Below are 18336 nucleotides of genomic sequence, written 5' to 3'. Positions count from 1 at the left end.
TATTTGTGGATCCTCCTCCTCCAGTGAGTTGCTTAATTGTCCACCACCATTCATGACTAGATGTGGCAGGACTGCAGAGCTTAGGTCTGACCTATTGGTTGTGGGATCGCAAAGCTCTGTTTGTCACTTGCTGCTTTCACTGCTGGCGTGCAAGTAGTCCTGTCTGGTGGCTTCACCAGATTGATTCCTCATCTTCAGGTATGCCTGGTGCTCCTCCAGCACTCTTCATTGAACCAAGGTTGATCTCCTGGCTTGCTGGGAATGGTTGAGTGAGGGATATGTTGGGCCATGAGGTTACAGATTGTGCTCAAATATAATTCTGTTACTGCTGATGGCCCATGGGGTTGGGTTTGCTGTCCTTGCACCAATTCCATACACTCAGTCTGGTTTTGTGTAGTTTTTTTAAGGTGTTGTAGTGGTTCGAGGCAATTGGCTGCCTTGCTAGGTTATTTCAGAAGGCTAGGCCAGCATTTATTGACTATCATTAATTGCTCCGAGGGTAGTTAAGAGTCAGCTATGTTATTATGGACATGGAGTCATATGTAGGCCATGCCAGGCAGGGATGGCAGGTTTCCTTCCCTGAAGGAACCAGGTGGGATTTTCCACCTATCGACAGTTGTTTCAGGGTCACTATTAGTGAAGATTTGTTAAATAAATTCAAATCCCACAAGTTGCCACAATGGGATTTGTCTCCAGAATGTTAACCTAGGGCCCGGGTTATTCGTTTAGTGTCCGATACTCCAGTGCCCCGATCTATTCTGATAATCATTTTAAATGCATCACTGAAATGCTTCAATTGGATCATTCCTTCAGTTTCAGATTCCAGAAAGTACAAACTTAGTCTATATAACTCTCCTCCTACTTCAGATTTATAGCCCTTTTCTTAATTATTCATGGGAAGTGGGCTTTGCTAGCTGGGCCAGCCTTCAATGCCCATCTCTAGTTGGCCACGAGAGGGAAGTTGTGAGCTGCTATTTAAGAACGGCAGCATTTGTTGGAGATGAAGCTCCAGGAGTGGTGGTGGAGAGAGTGTATGTTTAAAGCAGACTGCTTTGTCCTGGATCGTATTGAACTTGTTGAATCAGAACCACAGGATTATTGTACTGCAGAAGGAAGCCTTTCAGCCCATCATGCCTGCATCGCTTCTCACACCCAGTGCAAATCTCCTGCCTTTTCCCCAAATCTCTGAACACCATGTCTATCCGAATAATTATCCAATGCTTCTTAAATGCCGCAGTTGAAACTGCCTTCTCACTTTTTCTCACGTCAATCGTGCTTCATTTACACATCACTTAATGCCGTGCCCCCTTGTTCTTGTTTCTTGTACACAAGGGAATGGCTTTAGTCGATCTACTGTATCCAGCGCATTCATAATTTTGAAAGCTGCTATTAAATCTCCTCTCAGACTTCTTTCCAAGGACAGCAGTCTCAACCTCTTCAATCTATCCTCATAACTGAAGCTTCTTATTCCAGAACGTTTCCATTAAATTGCTTCTGTGCTCCCTCCAGTGTATTCACATCTTTCCTATAATGTGGCACCCACAACCAGACACACTACTCCAGTTGATGTCTAACAAGTGTCTTGTACAAGTTCACCATCACCTCTTTGCTCTATTACCCTCTGCCTCCACTGATAAAGCTGAGTACACTGTATATCTGATTAACTGCTCTCTCCATCTGTCCTGTCACCTTCAATGATCTGTGCACAAAATGGCCCAGGCCCTTCTCCTCCTGAACCCCCTTTGGAATTACCCTCTATATTGTCTTTCAATGTTCTTCATGCCAAAGTACATCACCTCCCATTTCACTTCACTGAAATTCATCTGCCACCTATCTGCCCACTCCAGCAAATTTTGTGATGTCCTTTTGGAGTTCCTCACTGGTTGCAATTCTTCCAAGTTTAGTGTCATCTGCAAACTTGGAGATTGTCTCCTGCACAACAAGATCCAGACCATTATTATGTATAATGTAAAAGGTCCCAATGCCAACCCCTAGGGACCTCAACCCCAAACCTTCAGCCTGGAAAATATCCAGTGACCACGACTCTGTTTCCTATCGTTCAGCCAATTTGAGAATCATGTTGTAACTGTCATTTCTTTACCTTTTCAATGTTTTTGGAGTTGCCCTATTCCTAAATGGAGCATATCCCATCACATTCCCGTGTTTTTGCATTGCAGATAGTGGAGCGGGTTTGGGAAGTCTGGAGATGAGACTTCCCAGTTTCTGACCTGTCTAGTTGATACTGCACAATGTTGCTGATCCACTTCAGTTTGTGGTCAATGGAACCACGGGATATATTGCTGGTGGTTATGATGGTAAGGAGAGGTGATTCCCCTCCTCAAATTGAAGATGGTCCAAACCTTGTGTGGTGTGTAAATTTCTTTGTGTTTAGGATTTGACTGTCCTGGGACCCCAGACAAATCGCTCAGCTCTTTCACGTTGTAACCCTTTATTATAACTATCCTGTTATAATCGGTTACACTGTCAATAATACAACATGAGTTGGAACCAGCGAGTCACATTTAGCCTGATATTTGGAATAAGCACGTACAGATCTGTATCTTCACCACCTTCCAGCAGTGGAACCCCGGATTACCCAATGATTTGGGAATTCTGGAAGAGATCGAGCTTCCCCAGGGGAAGGCAATGGCCTAGTGGCCATCCAGACACCCAGATAATGTTCTGGGGACCTGGGTTCAAATCCTGCCATGGCAGATGGTGGAATTTGAATTCAATAAAATATCTGGAGTTAAGAATCTAATTACGACCATGAATCTATTGTCGATTATTGGGAAAATACCCAGCTGGTTCACTAATGTCCTTTAGGGAGGGAAACTGCAATTCTTACATATTCTGGCCTACATACAACTCCAGACTCACAGTAATTACCCTCTTGGCAATCAGAGACGAGCAATAAATACTGGCTATCCAGCAATATCCTGATCGCAAAAAAAAAATGCCTATGTGTGCCAGGCTTGTGTGATTAAATTAACAAGATGGCCAGTAACTTCCCCACCCAAACCATAGCATCTTGCTGTCCAGCTCCAACCTCACCCTGGAAAAATACCTAACTGGCCGGAGAGGAGATTAACTTTCCTATCCTAGACACGTGTGCCTTTTTATATTAGTTATGTCTCAGAGCTTTTCTCTAGGCTCCCAGGAATAACAAAAACGTAAATGGCTGTTGTTGACAGTGTGACCAACGCAGAGAGGACTTAGGAGTTAAATTCCAATTCAATGGCTGTGTAAACATGGAAATAAAGAGCCAGAGTAGGCCGTTTCAGTCCTTTGAGCCCACATTTAATATGTGATCATTGCTAATCCTCTACCTCGATGCCCTCTTCCTGCTTTCTCTTCCTACTATTTGATGCCTTTAGAATCTAAATAAACAGTCCATCTTTCTTGAATGTATAATCTGTACATATTTTATTTGTATTTGTATGTTGACCAATGTAATCCTGCTCATTTAGGGTGATCGAGGACCAAAGGGTGACAGAGGAGAGCCGGGGGAGAAAGGAATTCCGGGTATTCCTGGGATCCCAGGGGCACTGGGCCGTCATGGGCTGAAAGGGCAAAAGGTGAGTCAGCAAATTATCATCGTCCCTTACCTGAGCTGAGCCACAGCACAAAGGAATGGGGGGGGGGGTGGGGGGGCACGGCAGGCAAGGATCTGTTTTAGACCTTATCCGGAGAAACTGTCTGATCCTAGGCATCGCCCCTCAGAAAGTACATATTCACCTGGAGAAAGTCCAGAGCAGATTCATCTGAATAATACAGGGGCTATAAAAATTAAATTACACTTGCTGGTTTCACAATGTGAATTACGTTCCCTTGAACATCAAATATTGTTGGGTGGTCTGATCAAAATCCTTCAATAATTCATCAGGTTCATTATTCATCCTGTTTCTGTCAATCTGGTGATCTGCCCAAGCCTGTCCATTGAAAGTTATGATTTTGCCAGGTTTAATGTGATGAATATTGTCTAGACTAATGCCTTATTCTCTTGTGCAGGGGGATCAGTGTGACGTTTGCCCTACCATTCCAGACGACTTCAAAGATGTAATCGGACTTCCGGGGAAACCAGGCCCTCCAGGAGACCCTGGACCACCGGGGACAGGAGAACCTGGAATACATGTGAGGCCAAGTCACTAATACAAGCCCCTGAAGTGTACAGAGGCTATGCCACTGGCTAGGTCCTATAGAGCTTAGTGTTTAGCACAACACTGTGCTGTGTGTCTTGAAATATACAGTCTCCATTTCTCCCTCAGCATCTGCTCTTACTTCTCAGGCTTGGATCTGATTTCCTTTGTCCCATAGTTTCTTGTACCTGATGTGTTTCTACCTACGTGACACCAGGACAAGGCTGATGACCCTCCGCATTTTTCAGTCAAATGAGATAGTAGCCCATTCACAGTCCAGCTGGATCACTCGCCTATCTCACTGCTGCCAAAGGGTGACACCAAGTGGTCTGCAAAGCCTGCCCTTTTATGAGAATTCAAAGGGCCACAAACTGATCTGTGAGTGGGGTGAAGCAAATCCAGAAAGCCAAGGAGTAAGTAAAATTAATTTAATGATTATTCGCTAAAGGAACAGTGATGCCAATATGAAGATCATTAATGCCATCACTTGCCAAGATGATGCCCAGGAGCTGAGCTGCGGTTTTCCTGGGAATGGAAACAGCGCCATAGCAACACAGAATCATCCAGGAGCAGGCACAGAGTCTCAGTGACACAGTGCTGGGCAGCTCACTGCAAACTCACCCGACCTCAGGAGCAAAGTAACACACCAGGAGAAAACAGTCAATAACTTTGCTTCAAAATCTCCAAGCTTCTGCTGTTTGTCCCACATGAAGTGCCCAAATGATCTGGGGAGACTTCAGCCTGAGCCAGTATTGTGTGGTGAGTTAGCTCAGTTGGCTGGATGGCTCACTTGTGATACCGAGAGATGCCAACAGCATGGTTTCAGTTCCTGCACTGGCTAAGATTACCAAGGAGCACTCTCCTTCTCTACTTTCCCTTGCCTAAGATGCCTCAGATTAAACCACCATCGATCATCTCTGTCTAATGAGAGAGCAGCGCTATGGCCTGGTAAAACTATGGTGACTTTACCTTTGCTGAGTTTGTGGGATTGTCTCAGAGTTTCTCTATTCTGACTTCAGTAACTTGAGGTGCATGAGGACAGTTGTAAGGTAGTGTGTGGTTGTCCTGATTTTATGGTTATCACACATTCCTTCCTGGGCTGAGTTACCAGGCAGAATGGGGCTTGTAAAATTGTTCACTGTACCTCACATGCCAACTGGCTTACCTCCACTATAATTCTACTAGTTAATACCCACATTCGGGCTTTCTTCAGCATGGTGATTTCACCTCTGGTGAGAGAGGTCCATGCCATCTGTGCAGCCCAGCAGGTCTCATTGGTTGGGCTGGTGGATAGTCAAGGGCTAGTACCTACTTGAAGAGCAATTTGTACCCATCAAATATCTCTCTCAAGATCTCCCCACTCCCCAGCTATTCGTTCCAGTTTAGCTTCCTCAGCCCTCCTGCCCTTCTTGCTGGGGCCATGTGGCATCTTTGTTCCAAGCTCCATTAGAACTTACTTTCAACAATGACTCACTGTAATCCCAGCAGTGCCCACTGATTCAAGTGGTACTGTCTTGACCTGAAAAAATGAGGCTGATGGCTAATGAAATTACCATGGAATGAGCTGGCCAAATTCAGACAAGCCGACTCCTGACGTTCACACCAATTCTGTGTGATTCTGTGAGCGTCTTTTTAATTCATTCCTGCTGGCTAGACCAGCATTTATTATCTGCCCTCGAGAAACTGTTGGTGGGTTGCCTTCTTGAACCGCTGCAGTCAAACTGTCTGTTGCAACAGTGAAGAAACGGTGATAAATTCCCAAGTCAGAGTGGTGATTGGTTTGGATTGGAACTTGTAGGTGGCGGTGTTCCCATGTCCTTTGCCCTTCTACATAGAAGTGGCCATGAACTTGGATAGCTGGTTTGTGATGCAGAGATAGCTAAAGAATTTCTGCAGCATGTCCTGTAGATAGTACCCACTGCTGCTATTGAGCGTCGTTGGTGGAGGGAGTGGACGTTTGCGGATGTAGTGCCAATCAAGCTGCTTTGTCCTGGATGGTGTTAAGCTTCTTGAGTGTTGTTGGGGCTGCACCCATCCAGGCAAGTGGGGAGTATTCCATCACACTCCTGACTTGTGTGCAGCTGTAAGTATGTAATTGTCTCTGCCTTACACCTGGTGAAGAAGCAATGGGTGCGATACAGATATGGGTAGGGGAGGGAATGGGAGAGGACTTCAGATCCATTGGTAATGTCACAACAAACATTGGTGTCTTCAGGAAAATAAGAGCATTAAGAGTAAACAAGTGCGTGTATGTGTCAAAAAACCTGACATTTTAATAACTTGCTAATACTGGGTTTACTCAGGGAGAACCAGGACTGCAGGGATTAACGGGATCTCCTGGAATGAAGGGTGAAAAGGTAAGTGTGAGATCTCTTCACTCCAGCTTAATACTGTTGTTTGCTTGTTGCAGCTTTATGTGATTAATGTGCTAATGTTTGGTTCCCTGATGTTCAACAGGGACAGGCAGGCACCCCAGGGAGAGGACTGCCCGGAGTGCCGGTGAGTATACATTTATATGGTGCAGCCACCAATCTCATGAAATGTCATTGGGCACGTCACAGAAGTATTTACAAACAAAGTGTGACAGTGAATAGGATGATTTTGGACCAGGTGAGCAAAGGTTGAATCAAACCCGTTTTAAGAAGCATCTTAAAGGAGAGGTGAGGACGATATTCACTAGAGTTTAGAAGAATAAGGGGGAATCTCATAGAAGCCTATAAAATTCTAACAGGACTGGACAGGGTAAACACAGGAAGGATGTTCCCCGTGACTGGGGAATCTAGAACCAGGACGACAGTCTTAAGGATATGGGGTGGACCATTTAGGACTGAGATGGTGAGATGTTTCTTCATCCAGAGAGCACTGAATCACTGTCACAGATAGTGACTGAGGCCAGAACACTGAATGTTTTCAAGAAGAAATTGGATGAACAGCAAACTCCATTTTAACTGGCACCTTATAAACCAGCACTCTTGATGAACTGGCAAAAATTGTCCAGTTGAAATACCAGACGTTTACTGCAATATTGCAGTCTCTGTGATGTCAGAGTAGGCAGTTGAAGGTGCAAGTGAGAAAGCTCGCTGCTGCTAGGTTTTATGCAACTTTGCCTTACATTATTATTTACGCTGTAATGGTGATGTGTATGCATTATTTTAGTGTGTGTGTGTTTTTATATCGATGGTGTGGACGTCTCTATCAGCTGGCACTCTCTTTGCCCCGTTGGTACTGGTTGATAAAAGGTTTGGTGTAGTCCCGAGAATTGCAAGGATCGAAGGGTATTGGGAGAAAATGGGAACAGGGTATAGGGTTGGATGATCAGCTACAATCCTGTTGAATGGCAAGGCAGGCTCAAAGAACTGAATGGCTTATTCCTGCTCCTATTTTCAATGTTTCTATGAAAGTGAGGTAGGTAAGGGTTAGGGACAGACTTCCTTGGCAACTGAAGTCAAGGGTCAAGTGGTAAAGGTTGGGTGATAGATTACCAGCGAGGCTGTGGAGGGATTTGAAAACAGCAATGAGAATTTTTAAATATCACCATTTTCCCATTTTGAGCCAATGCCTGATGCTGAGCACAAGGGTACTGTCAATAGTGGAGTTTGTTGCAGGGACTATAAGCAATGCCTGCAGCTTCCCAGTATTCAGATTGAAGATATTTCTACTCATCCTATACTTGATGCTAGGAAGCTGTGCAATAACTGAGGGGGATAAAGCACTGAGGATTCTGGGAACCCAAATCAATCAAAGAGAATGCAGGAGAAACTCAGCAGATTTGGCAGCATCTACGAAGGGAGAAACAAAGTTAACGTTTTGAGTCCAGTCCGACTCTCCTTCGGGAAATAATCGAGGCAGAGTTTAGAAATCGAGAGTTGAATTTGGGGTAGAGTGTACAGCTGGATGAACACAGCAGGCCAAGCAGCGTCTTAGGAGCACAAGAGCTGACGTTTCAGGCCTAGACCCTTCATCAGAAATGGGAAGGGGGAGAGGGTTCTGAAATAAATAGGGAGAGAGGGGAGGGTGGACCGAAGATGGATAGAGGAGAAGATAGGTAGAGAGGAGACAGACAAGTTAAAGGGGCGAGGATGGAGCCTGGAGAGGTGAGTGTAGGTGGGGAGGTAGGCAGGGGATAGATCAGTCCGGGGTTCGCAATAAACAACTGCAACTTCCAATCGCGAACCATTTCAACGCCCCCCCCCCAACACCACCCCCCACCTCCCGTTCCTCAGACGACGTGTCCATCCTGGGCTTCCTGCAATGCCACCAGAAGGTTGCAGGAACAGCAACTCATGTTCCGCTTGGGAACCCTGCAACCCAATGGTATCAATGTGGATTTCACAAACTTCAAAATCTCCCCCCCCCCCACTGCATCCCAAAACCAGCCCAGCTCATCCCCACCTCCCTAACCTGTTCTTCCTCTCACCTATCCCCTCCTCCCACCTCAAGCCACACATCCATTTCCCACCTACAAACCTCATCCCGCCCCCTTGACCTGTCCATCCTCCCCGGACTGATCTATCCCCTCCTTACCACCCCACCTACACTCACCTCTACAGACTCCATCCCCACCTCTTTAACTTGTCTGTCTCCTCTCCACCTATCTTCTCCTCTATCCATCTTCAATCTGCCTCCCCCTCTCTCCCTATTTATTTCAGAACTGTCTCCCCATCTCCCTTTTCTGATGAAGGGTCTAGGCCCAACACGTCAGCTTTTGTGTTCCTAAGATGCTGCTTGGCCTGCTGTGTTCATTCAGCTGTATACCTTGTTATCGCGGATTCTCCAGCATCTGCAGTGCCCATTATCTCGAATGGTGGGGTAGAGTTGGGTGACATCAGCATCTATATGCTTTTAGACAATTGCACCTTGTAGGTGAGAAATGGGTTGATCATTGGAGTTAACGGTTTAGGAGCAAGAAGAGGAACCACTCATCAATTGTGGCTGTAGCTGTGGACCTCTCATCCAGCCAACTCCATGCTGATGTGATGGTGAGGATGAGCCTCTGGTCTGTTGCTTGCCGTCACTCTCTGATCATATGTCATGCTCTAACACAGCATGCAGCCTGTCTACCATCAACAAACCCCGGCAACAAATCATTAACTATCCCCTGGTTAGATCAATGGTGAACCACATTGACTAGTGACAGCATTCTGTCTTGTCACACCTTCCAATCTCTCTCTGCAAGACCTGGAAGGATTCTGCTCTGTGTTTCTCTCTCATCTCATTCCACGCTACGTTAACTTTCATTCTCCATTCCACCTCTCTCTCTCTTTTCTTCTTTCTAGCCTCTCTCTCTCTATCAGTCAGGGGTCACATTCAGTTAGATTTCATGAATTGTGCAAGTTTTGGATAGAGATGAACACACTGGTTCAGGAAAAATACCTTCCGAATATAATTAAGTTTGACCTTGTTTATTTTTAGGGAAAGGATGGCGTGATAGGAAAGCCAGGAAATCCGGTGAGTAAACCCTTGGAATGTTTCCTCAGCATCGATAGTTGGAGTATAGGCTGATGCTCGTAGACCGGGGAGAGTGAATTGTGATCCTTATCTTATTCTCTATTCAAAGACTATCTCATCTGTGCCAGAAAAACTTCGACACTTACTCTGCTTCGAGGGCTCAGACTTATATAGAATGTATATTATTCATGAAGGTGTAGTTTTAGAAAACTCTCAAAGTGATCTAATTGAAGCAAGTTTCAAAATCAGAAGGATATAAACATCACTAAGAACCAGCTGAATGATATCATGCAGGACCATCATGATAATCCATTTGCATTCATTGAATAGATGTTTCACAGATGCTGAATCCTTTCAATCTAGTTCATGTTTGACCTTTTAAACCACAGGACTACTGACCTGTTCCAGACAGCCCCCCGTTTTAATTTAAACTATTGGTTTAACAGGCATGAAACTCATAAACCTGAATGGTCCACACAGTCCCCAGCTGTGACTCTCAATCTTTATTTGAACCCACTGGGAAAAATAAGCAGATCTTCACTTAACACTTGTGTTTAACACAGCAAAATATTGAAGGGTTACATGTTCCCAGAACAATGTTCAAGACTCCCAACCCCTGTTCCCACCTGGAGCACTAAGCAGATCCCCAGGAGAACGATGCAGCTTGTGATATGTTGGTCACATGGCAAGTAACAACAGATCGGTAAACCTTTCTTATACCTCTCTGTACATGTGCAACACACCAGAGAAGGACAGAAGAAATGCTTCAAGGATGTGCTGAAAGCCCAACTTGAAGATGTTCAACATTGAGATGAACCACTGTGAGGCCATTACCCCAGACCCAACAAAAGCCAGACACAGTCTGTGTGAGGGATCCCAGCATTTTGAGACCCAACAATGATGAAATGACCAGGAAAAGGGAGAAGGTGAAACAAAATGCTGTGGCTTGAACAAACAACATGCGAACAGAGATCCCCCTTGACAACAAAATGTCCTATTATGCTGTAAAGTCTGAAGATCCTGTTTGAGTTCATCAGACATCTTTGGATGCTGGCCTTGCTAATATGCAAGTTTTAAAATTTTAAAAATAAATACGTAGAGCTCTGGTTAGACAACAGTTCGAGTTACTGGGGGTTTCAGTGGAATTTCTGAGCATGTCACCTCCCATCCTGACCTTTGGGTGGCCAGTGGAGCAGACGTACCAGAGCTATACACATGGTCTAAAGGTTCAGTTAGACGGAGGGCTTTCAAAACCAAATTGTGCTCCCTGGAATTTCAAAATTTATGTGGTGATTTAATCAATGTGTTCAAGATGTTAGGATAGATGGAGGAAAAACACTACTTCACTGCATGTGGTGGCTTGGATTAAACAGTACAGTCAAAAAAATTAGCCCCAAATCTTTTTTGGGAAAACTACTGTTAACAAGGAGCAATATGATTCAAACTCACTTCCACAAAGTCCAGTTGAAACTGATAATTGTTTTTGTGAAGCAAAGATAATAAGGAAAATAAAGGAGAAAGGTAGATCTGGGTTGCACATTGACTGTGATCTTATGAATGACTAAAAAGTTTCAGAAGAGATTCCATAGCCTCTGCCTGCTCCAGTCTTCCTGCCTGCTCTTTATTGCCAAGAAAAGTACAGAAATGCAAGGTTATAATATCAAAGCACAGCCAGCAGGTGGTGATGCTGGGCTTTGGAAAGTTTTGGCTTCTTGCCCAGAGCTGGAAGTGTTTACGTTGATACTGGCACAAGTTGCTTCACTAGGACTTGACCCTCACTTACAACCTCATTGTGGCATATCACTACGAAAGCTTCCATACCATGGCATTCTGTATCCAAATTACTAAGCCCAATCAAAGCATTTTATCCAAGTACATTTTTATGTCTAATAATGATAAAAAATATTGCTAACATTCACAGAACATGGAAAGAAACACTGAGTTCTTTATAATACCTCAGTGCAGTCCCTCCTGGATTTTACAATCCACAGCAAAGGTCCTGGAGAGAAATCTTCAGTTGCTGGAGCTGGCAAGGCTCAATGATTGGCAACCAGCATGAACTCACAACTGAAAAACACACTTACTGTTCGGATAGTTCCAGTCTACCTGTACCCTCCTAGGAATGATTAATGGGGACTGGGAGGTTTACTCTGTATTGAACCACATGCTCTTCCTGTTGTGGGAATGTTTGATGGGTGAGCGTAGAAGGAGCTTTATTTTGTATCTAAGTCTGTGCTGTGCCTGTCCTGGGAGTGTTTAATCAAGTCAATGGAGAAAGAACTTTACTTTTAGTTTAATTTCAGTTTGAAATAGTAGTGTGAGCCTTACTGTGTATCTGACCCCCGGCTGTCTCTGTCGTGGGAGTGTTTGATGGGGGCAATGTAGAAAGAGCTTAGCTTTTATTTTAAAAGCGTAGGCAGAGCTTACCATTCAGTTTAGAAGAATTGAGAGAGGTCCAAAAGAGTAGAAGAAGCTTTACTGTATATCTTCCCGTCTGTTGAACCTGTCCAGGGAGTGTTTGATGGGGATGGCAGGATATATCTGACTAAATGGTTCTGTGCCATAAACAGAAATTGCTGGAGAAACTCTGGCAGCATCAAAGAAGAGAAATCAGAGTTAATGTTGCGTGTCCAATGACCCTTCAGTAGAGTTCTGAAGAAGAGCCATATTGGAGTTTTGATGATCAGACACTGAGCGAGATTCCACCATATTGGATAGTAGGACAGACTTGAGAGGTTGAATCGCCTATTCCTGCTCCAATTCTTTTGTATGTTCGTATAAATGTCTGCCCACAAACCAATTTAACTATGTCTCAGTAATCCTGTCTTCAGTGCTTGGGTTTGGACAAAGACAATTGATGGGCTGGCAGTGAAGCAGTGCCAGTGTGTGCAGGGGGTGCCAGGTTTGATATCTGTACCACCCACAATCTGCCTGCCTTACTGTGAGTCCCATCAGCAGTAGGGCCTTTGGAAGACTGCTCTCCAGCTTGCTCATGCCCATTGCCATGTTCCTACCTGATGGTTGTGTTTCCCTGCAGGGTGCAGCAGGGATTCCAGGATTACCAGGAGCCGTTGGCCCAAAGGGTAACAAGGTGAGTGTTTCCCACTTGCTGTCCTGTTTCCATTCCTCCCTGTCAGCCTCATGTTTCATCACTTTTAACATTGCCTTAATGTTCTTCACCATGTCACTGCAGCCCCACTGGTTAGAGCAGATACTCCCTCCTGGTGCATTACCTCATGTTCGAGGAGACTAATACAGACAGCAGCAATGGAATGGTTTTAGTAGCTAGACCAGGGTGAGGTACCAACGGCACTGCCCAGCAGGGGATCAGGGTGGGACAGCCCCACTTTGTAAACCCACAGAGGACCGAGTCTGTCAATCTCCACCCCCCCCCAATTTCTGAAAGGCAAGTGAGGGCCTCAGAGACCAGGGAGAGTGACCCTGAGATACTGGACCAGTGACCCACACAGCAAGAAATGAAATCCTGAGATGGCAGTTTTGAGAATTTGCATCCAATTTTAAGAATCTGGGAATAAGAGGCTGGCATCTGTATACTATCCATGATGCTGTTGAATTGTTAGGACCCATCTCGTTTTGTAGCGGGTCTTACTTGGTCTGGCCAGCGTGTGACTCCAGTCTGGTACTAGCGTGGCTGAACTTTAACAGACCTCTGTGTAGTCTACAAGACACACAGGTAACCACTAAAGGGAAGCAGCCAACACAGCTGGGTCACTCGCTCAAGCTCCCAGCAATGATTCTTCATGAACAATTAAACTCACAGCTCTGAGGTATCACCATTGGAAGTGTCCACATGGGTTTTGGAGGCGAATTACCCAAAACCCAGAAAGCAATGTTACTTTGGAAGAAAAACAATAGGAAAACGTGAGCAATTCTTTAAAAATCAAAACCTTTATCTTGTAGGGACAAGCTGGAGAACATGGGATCCCAGGTCACCCAGGAGCCCCTGGTGTGGGGCTACCTGGGACACGGGTAAGTGTCGTTAACTTCACCAACTCCGAATACCCCTTTTCTCAGCATCATCAGCTATTTACCTGCCTGACTAGTCCATGTCACAACAGCTCCACGATTAAAAGTAGACAATGTTCTGTCCACAAGGCAGCCTTTAGTAGTACGGTGAAATTTAGTGGGAAAATTGCCTGAACAAATAAACATCTAACTCTGGAAAATCCAGCCCGACATCCACAGATCCCTAGAGATTACTGGATGAGTCGTTAGGCTGATCGAGAAGCTAATTATTGGCCAAGGTCTGGAGTACAAGAGCAGAGAGGTTACGCCCGTGAGGCTACAGTAGACGTACCACTTACAGGCCCCACATTCTAAGAAGGATGTGATGACACCAGGGGCAGCCTTAGACTACAGAAGGATATAGACGGGCTGGTCAGATGAGCTGACCAGCAGCAAATGGAATTCAATCCGGGTAAATGTAAGACGTAGGGCAGAAAAGACAAGGAAAGGGAATGCATGATGAACGGTAGGACCCTGGAAAGCACCGAGGATCGGGGGACCTTGATGTGCGTGTCCACCAGTCCCCTACAGTATCAGGACAGGTGGTTAAAGTGACTAAGAAAGTACATGGTATACAGATTTCTGAAGAAGAGTCTAGGCCCGAAACATGAGCCTTCCTGCTCCTCTGATGCTGTTGGCCTGTTGTCTTCATCCAGCTCTACATCTTGTAATCTCACATGGTATACTTGCCTTTATTAATTGAGGCATAGAGTTTGACAGCCAGGAGAGTTATGTTAGAACTGTATAAAACACTGACTCAGATGCAGCTAGACTATTGTGTATAGTTCTGGAATCCACATTATAGGAGAGATGCGATAACACTTGAGATTTACCAGGATATTGCCTGGGCTGGAGAGTTTTAGTTACCAAGAGAGACTGGGATTGTTTTCCTTCGAGCAGAGGAGATTGAGAGGGGCCATGATTGTGATGTATAAAATTAAGAGGGGCATAGATAGGGTAGAAACTTTTCCCCTTGATAGAGGGATGAATGACGGGGGCGGGGGGGCATCAATTGAAGGTAAGGGACAGAAGTTTTGGAGGAGATGTGAGGAAAGTTTTTTTCACCCAGAGCATGATGGGAATCTGGAACTCACTGCCCGTAAGGGTGGTAGAGGCAGAAGCTGTCACAACATTTAAGAAATATTTGGCTGTGCGTTTATGATGCCAAAATATACAAGATATGGAGGTGCCAGTGGTGTACTGGGGTGGACAAGGTCAGAAACCACATGCCACCAGGTTATAGTCCAACAGGTTTGTTTGAAAACACTAGCTTCTGTAGCTCTGCTCCTTCCTCAGGTGTAGTGTGGAAGAGGAGGTATACTGACAATTTGGATTGATATATCTCCTCTTGCGTACCACGCCTGAGGAAGGAGCAGAGCTCTGAAAGCAGAAGTATGCAAGGCTATAGGCCAAGTGCTCAAAAATGGGATTAGAATAGTGAGGAGGTTGCATTTGACAGGCACAGTGTCAATGGGCTGAAAAGCCTTTCTTAGTGCTATAGATCTCTCAGACCCTGTGACTCGAAGAGAAGGTACAGGAAAGATTCACGAGGATTTTGCAAGTCTGGGGAATTTTAATGATGAGGGAAGATCGGACTGGCTGGTGTTGTTTCTCTTGGAATGAGGCTGAGGGCAGATTTAATTGAGGTGTGTAAACTGATGAGGGGCCAGAATGGAGCAGATAGTGGACCCTCTTTCCATTAGCAGAGAGTTAAAGGAATTGGTAGAAGGTTAGAGGTGAGTTGAGGATTAGATCAGAGGTGATAGAGCACTGGACCTCACGGTCTGAAGGGCTGATAAAATGCTGATGTTCTCCCTACATTTAAAATAAAAACATGTGGATGTCTATGTGTCGTGTCTCAACTGCAGAGGATCACATTTTCCCATTGGCTCCAAGACCCTGACATAGAATCACAAAATTGTTACAACACAGGAGAAAGCCTTTAAGTCCATTGTATCTCCACTGGCTGTCTGACCATTTTGACTTAGTGTTAAACTCCTGCTTCATCCCATCATCCTGGACGTTATTTCTATTTGAATAAACATCCAGTGCCCTCTGGAACCTGCCCCACCTCATACCAGACCAGAATTACTCACAGTGTGAGAAGGTTATTTCTCACTCCATATCCTTTGGCAAAATGAATGGAAACCGTTTCTCCCAGAAAGCCGACTTCTCCAATGTACCCACATGACAGAAATCCCTGGAACTATTCTTGGAAACCTCTTCTGTATTCTCTCCCATGTATTCATCTCCTTTCCCATAGTGTGATGCCCAGAACTGGACACGGTGCTCCAGCTGAGGTCTAAGCAGTGTCCTATACCGGATCACTCGAGCCTCCCTGATTTTGTCGTCTGTGCTGCCACTTACCTGCCCAGGATTGAATGGTGCTCTTGAGCCCGTCTTATTGGAAATGAAACTGGAACGAGGATGTTCCTGGGATGATCACCTTGAAGCCCCGAGCCCAGGAGGCTCAGCAGCCCGTTGGAGGAGACCCACTGGAGAACATGAAAGTTCCTCAAAATGGAGGCATTCCAGGGGACGAATAATAAAAGATTGAAGAGTAGGCAGGAATGTGTGTTGCAGCATTTGGCCCTTTGATACTCACAGCCTTCTGTCTCTCTGGGGGAGGGAGTCTCCAGTTCAGCACGAAAGCCCTGCTTAAAGATCTTCACCATGGAAGTGATTACCTCAGCTTATGGTTGGGCTAGGCTGTCACCAGCCCATTGCTAGCGAGGGTGGAAATTCACTCCTCCTCAGGGGTCTGAAGACTCCTTTGGGCTTCCTGGCTCCATTTAGCAGCCTGGCCTTGGGAATCTGCCTCGGTTGTGGGATTGCACATTGGAGTCATCCCAACGCAGCTCCCCACTATTTTTCCGGGCTCCTTCACCCTAGCAGCCCTGGGTCAGTGAAAGAAGTCATCCCTTTGAATCATCAAATGGTGAATTGTCACAATAGGAAGGTCTCCTGGCATCCAGGAATCTGACTGCTGTTTCTACTTTCCAGGGAAAACAGGGAGAAACCGGAGATACTGGGTTACCAGGGAGACGAGGCCTGCCAGTAAGTGTGCTAAATCTATTACTGCATTTACTTATACCGTGGTAGCCTAGTTCATCGGTTCCAACTTCTGGAGACAGATATGGCGTCTGAGGGAGGGGTATGGAATTGAAGGATCTGACATGATTGTATTGAGTTGGGGAGCAGACTCAAAGGGCTGAATGGCCTACTGCTGCGTCTGGGTTCTATGTATCTACATCTGGAGTACAGATACCGTCTGACACACCAGTTCAGCATGAGAGTGTGTTACACAAGTGTAAATAGAAGAGGGTGTGAATGATAGAGTGAACCATCAATGGGACAGGGGAGGCCATATCCACTCAAAGATAGTAAGTTACATCATTTTAGTCCGGAATAGTAAATGTTCCTGGAAACATCATCAGGATCTTTCACCAGGAACTAAGAATGGCCCACGCAGTGACCTTTACTGAATCTGTAACAATTAGCAGTTTAATATTGACAGAATTCTAAATTTCAAATCGTTTTCATTGTTCTGGATTTCATCAATTAGCAGATGATTGGTTGCTCTCTGAAATCTCTGGATTACTGCATTCACTTTTCAGGAACATTTGAAATCACTGACAGCTTTTGTTTAAGCATTTGGAAGAGGACAATTTTAGCCATTTAAGTGGCTTGTTAAGGCTACGTGTTAAGAGGGCAGATGACATACCAACATTAGCCTGGTAATCTGAAAGCCCATTTTATTCCATGGGTAAAATCTCTCCAACAGCACTGGTAGAATTTAAATTCACTTCATTAAATCTGGAACTGAAAGCTAGACTCTGATAATGACCATGGAATAATCATTATCTGGTTCAGACAAGGCAATCATTTTGTTTATTCATGAGATGTGGGCATGGCTGGCTGGGTCAGCATTTATTGGCCTTCAGACTGTGATGATGAGCTGCCTTCTTGGGACTGCTGCTGCATTCCATTTAAAGTGTACGCACAACCTACCATCCTTACTCAGCCTGGCCTACTTGTGACTTCAATCCACAGCAGCACAGTTGATGTGTAACTGCCCTCTACAATAGGCTCACAAACCAGCCCACTTAAGGGCAGTTAGGAATGTGTAACAAATGTTGGCCTCACCAGTGACACCCGCAGACCCCCAAACACTATTTTAAAGAAAATACACTGAAGACAATGGTCTGCAAAGGTTGACGTGTTGGGCAGGGAGTGGAAAGAAATTGGGTTTGAGGTGAATGGAAATGGAAAGTCACCTGACCAATGTTCTGGGACTACATCAAACTTCAGGGTCCCCAATTCTAGTGGATTGTTGAAAATCATCCCTGATGAAGCTAGTGTGCAATTCCAGGCATAACATAGCATGGAGCTGGAGGAACATAGCAGGCCAGCCAGCATCAGAGGAGCAGGAAAGTTGACATTTGAGGTTGGGATGCTTCTTCAGAAAATCCCGACCCGAAATGTTAACTTTCCTGCTCCTCTGATGCTGCTTGGCCTGCTGTGTTCATCCAGCTCTGCACCTTGTTATCTCAGATTCTCCAGTACCGGCAGTTCCTACTATTACTGAGGAAAGGGTAACCTGATCAAGGTGGTTAGCTTAATGAAAGGATTAGAAGGAAACTATTTCCCCTGGGGAGGGGAGTCCAGATCGAGGAATTACAATCTCAAAATTGGATACTGGCTGCTCAGGGGTAAAATCGGA

At 45.2% G+C, this 18336-nt stretch overlaps 1 protein-coding gene across 3 annotated transcripts in view; it reads left to right on the top strand.

Annotated features, from left to right (window-relative positions):
* Positions 1-18336, top strand: part of col16a1 (collagen, type XVI, alpha 1) — a 321764-nt gene that overhangs the window by 213231 nt on the left and 90197 nt on the right. For all 3 annotated transcript variants that reach the window (XM_059654248.1, XM_048557999.2, XM_048557998.2), the window contains 8 exons: positions 3471-3578; positions 4012-4134; positions 6443-6496; positions 6597-6638; positions 9552-9587; positions 12625-12678; positions 13509-13577; positions 16617-16670. In XM_059654248.1, coding sequence (XP_059510231.1) covers positions 3471-3578; positions 4012-4134; positions 6443-6496; positions 6597-6638; positions 9552-9587; positions 12625-12678; positions 13509-13577; positions 16617-16670 — 540 coding nt within the window. The remainder of the gene's footprint in view (positions 1-3470; positions 3579-4011; positions 4135-6442; positions 6497-6596; positions 6639-9551; positions 9588-12624; positions 12679-13508; positions 13578-16616; positions 16671-18336) is intronic.

Source organism: Stegostoma tigrinum, chromosome 24 (genome assembly GCF_030684315.1).
Source record: "Stegostoma tigrinum isolate sSteTig4 chromosome 24, sSteTig4.hap1, whole genome shotgun sequence".
NCBI classification, from domain to species: Eukaryota; Metazoa; Chordata; class Chondrichthyes; order Orectolobiformes; family Stegostomatidae; genus Stegostoma; species Stegostoma tigrinum.
The sequence above is the reverse complement of the archived record's forward strand: the minus strand, read 5'-3'. Positions and strand labels throughout refer to the sequence as shown.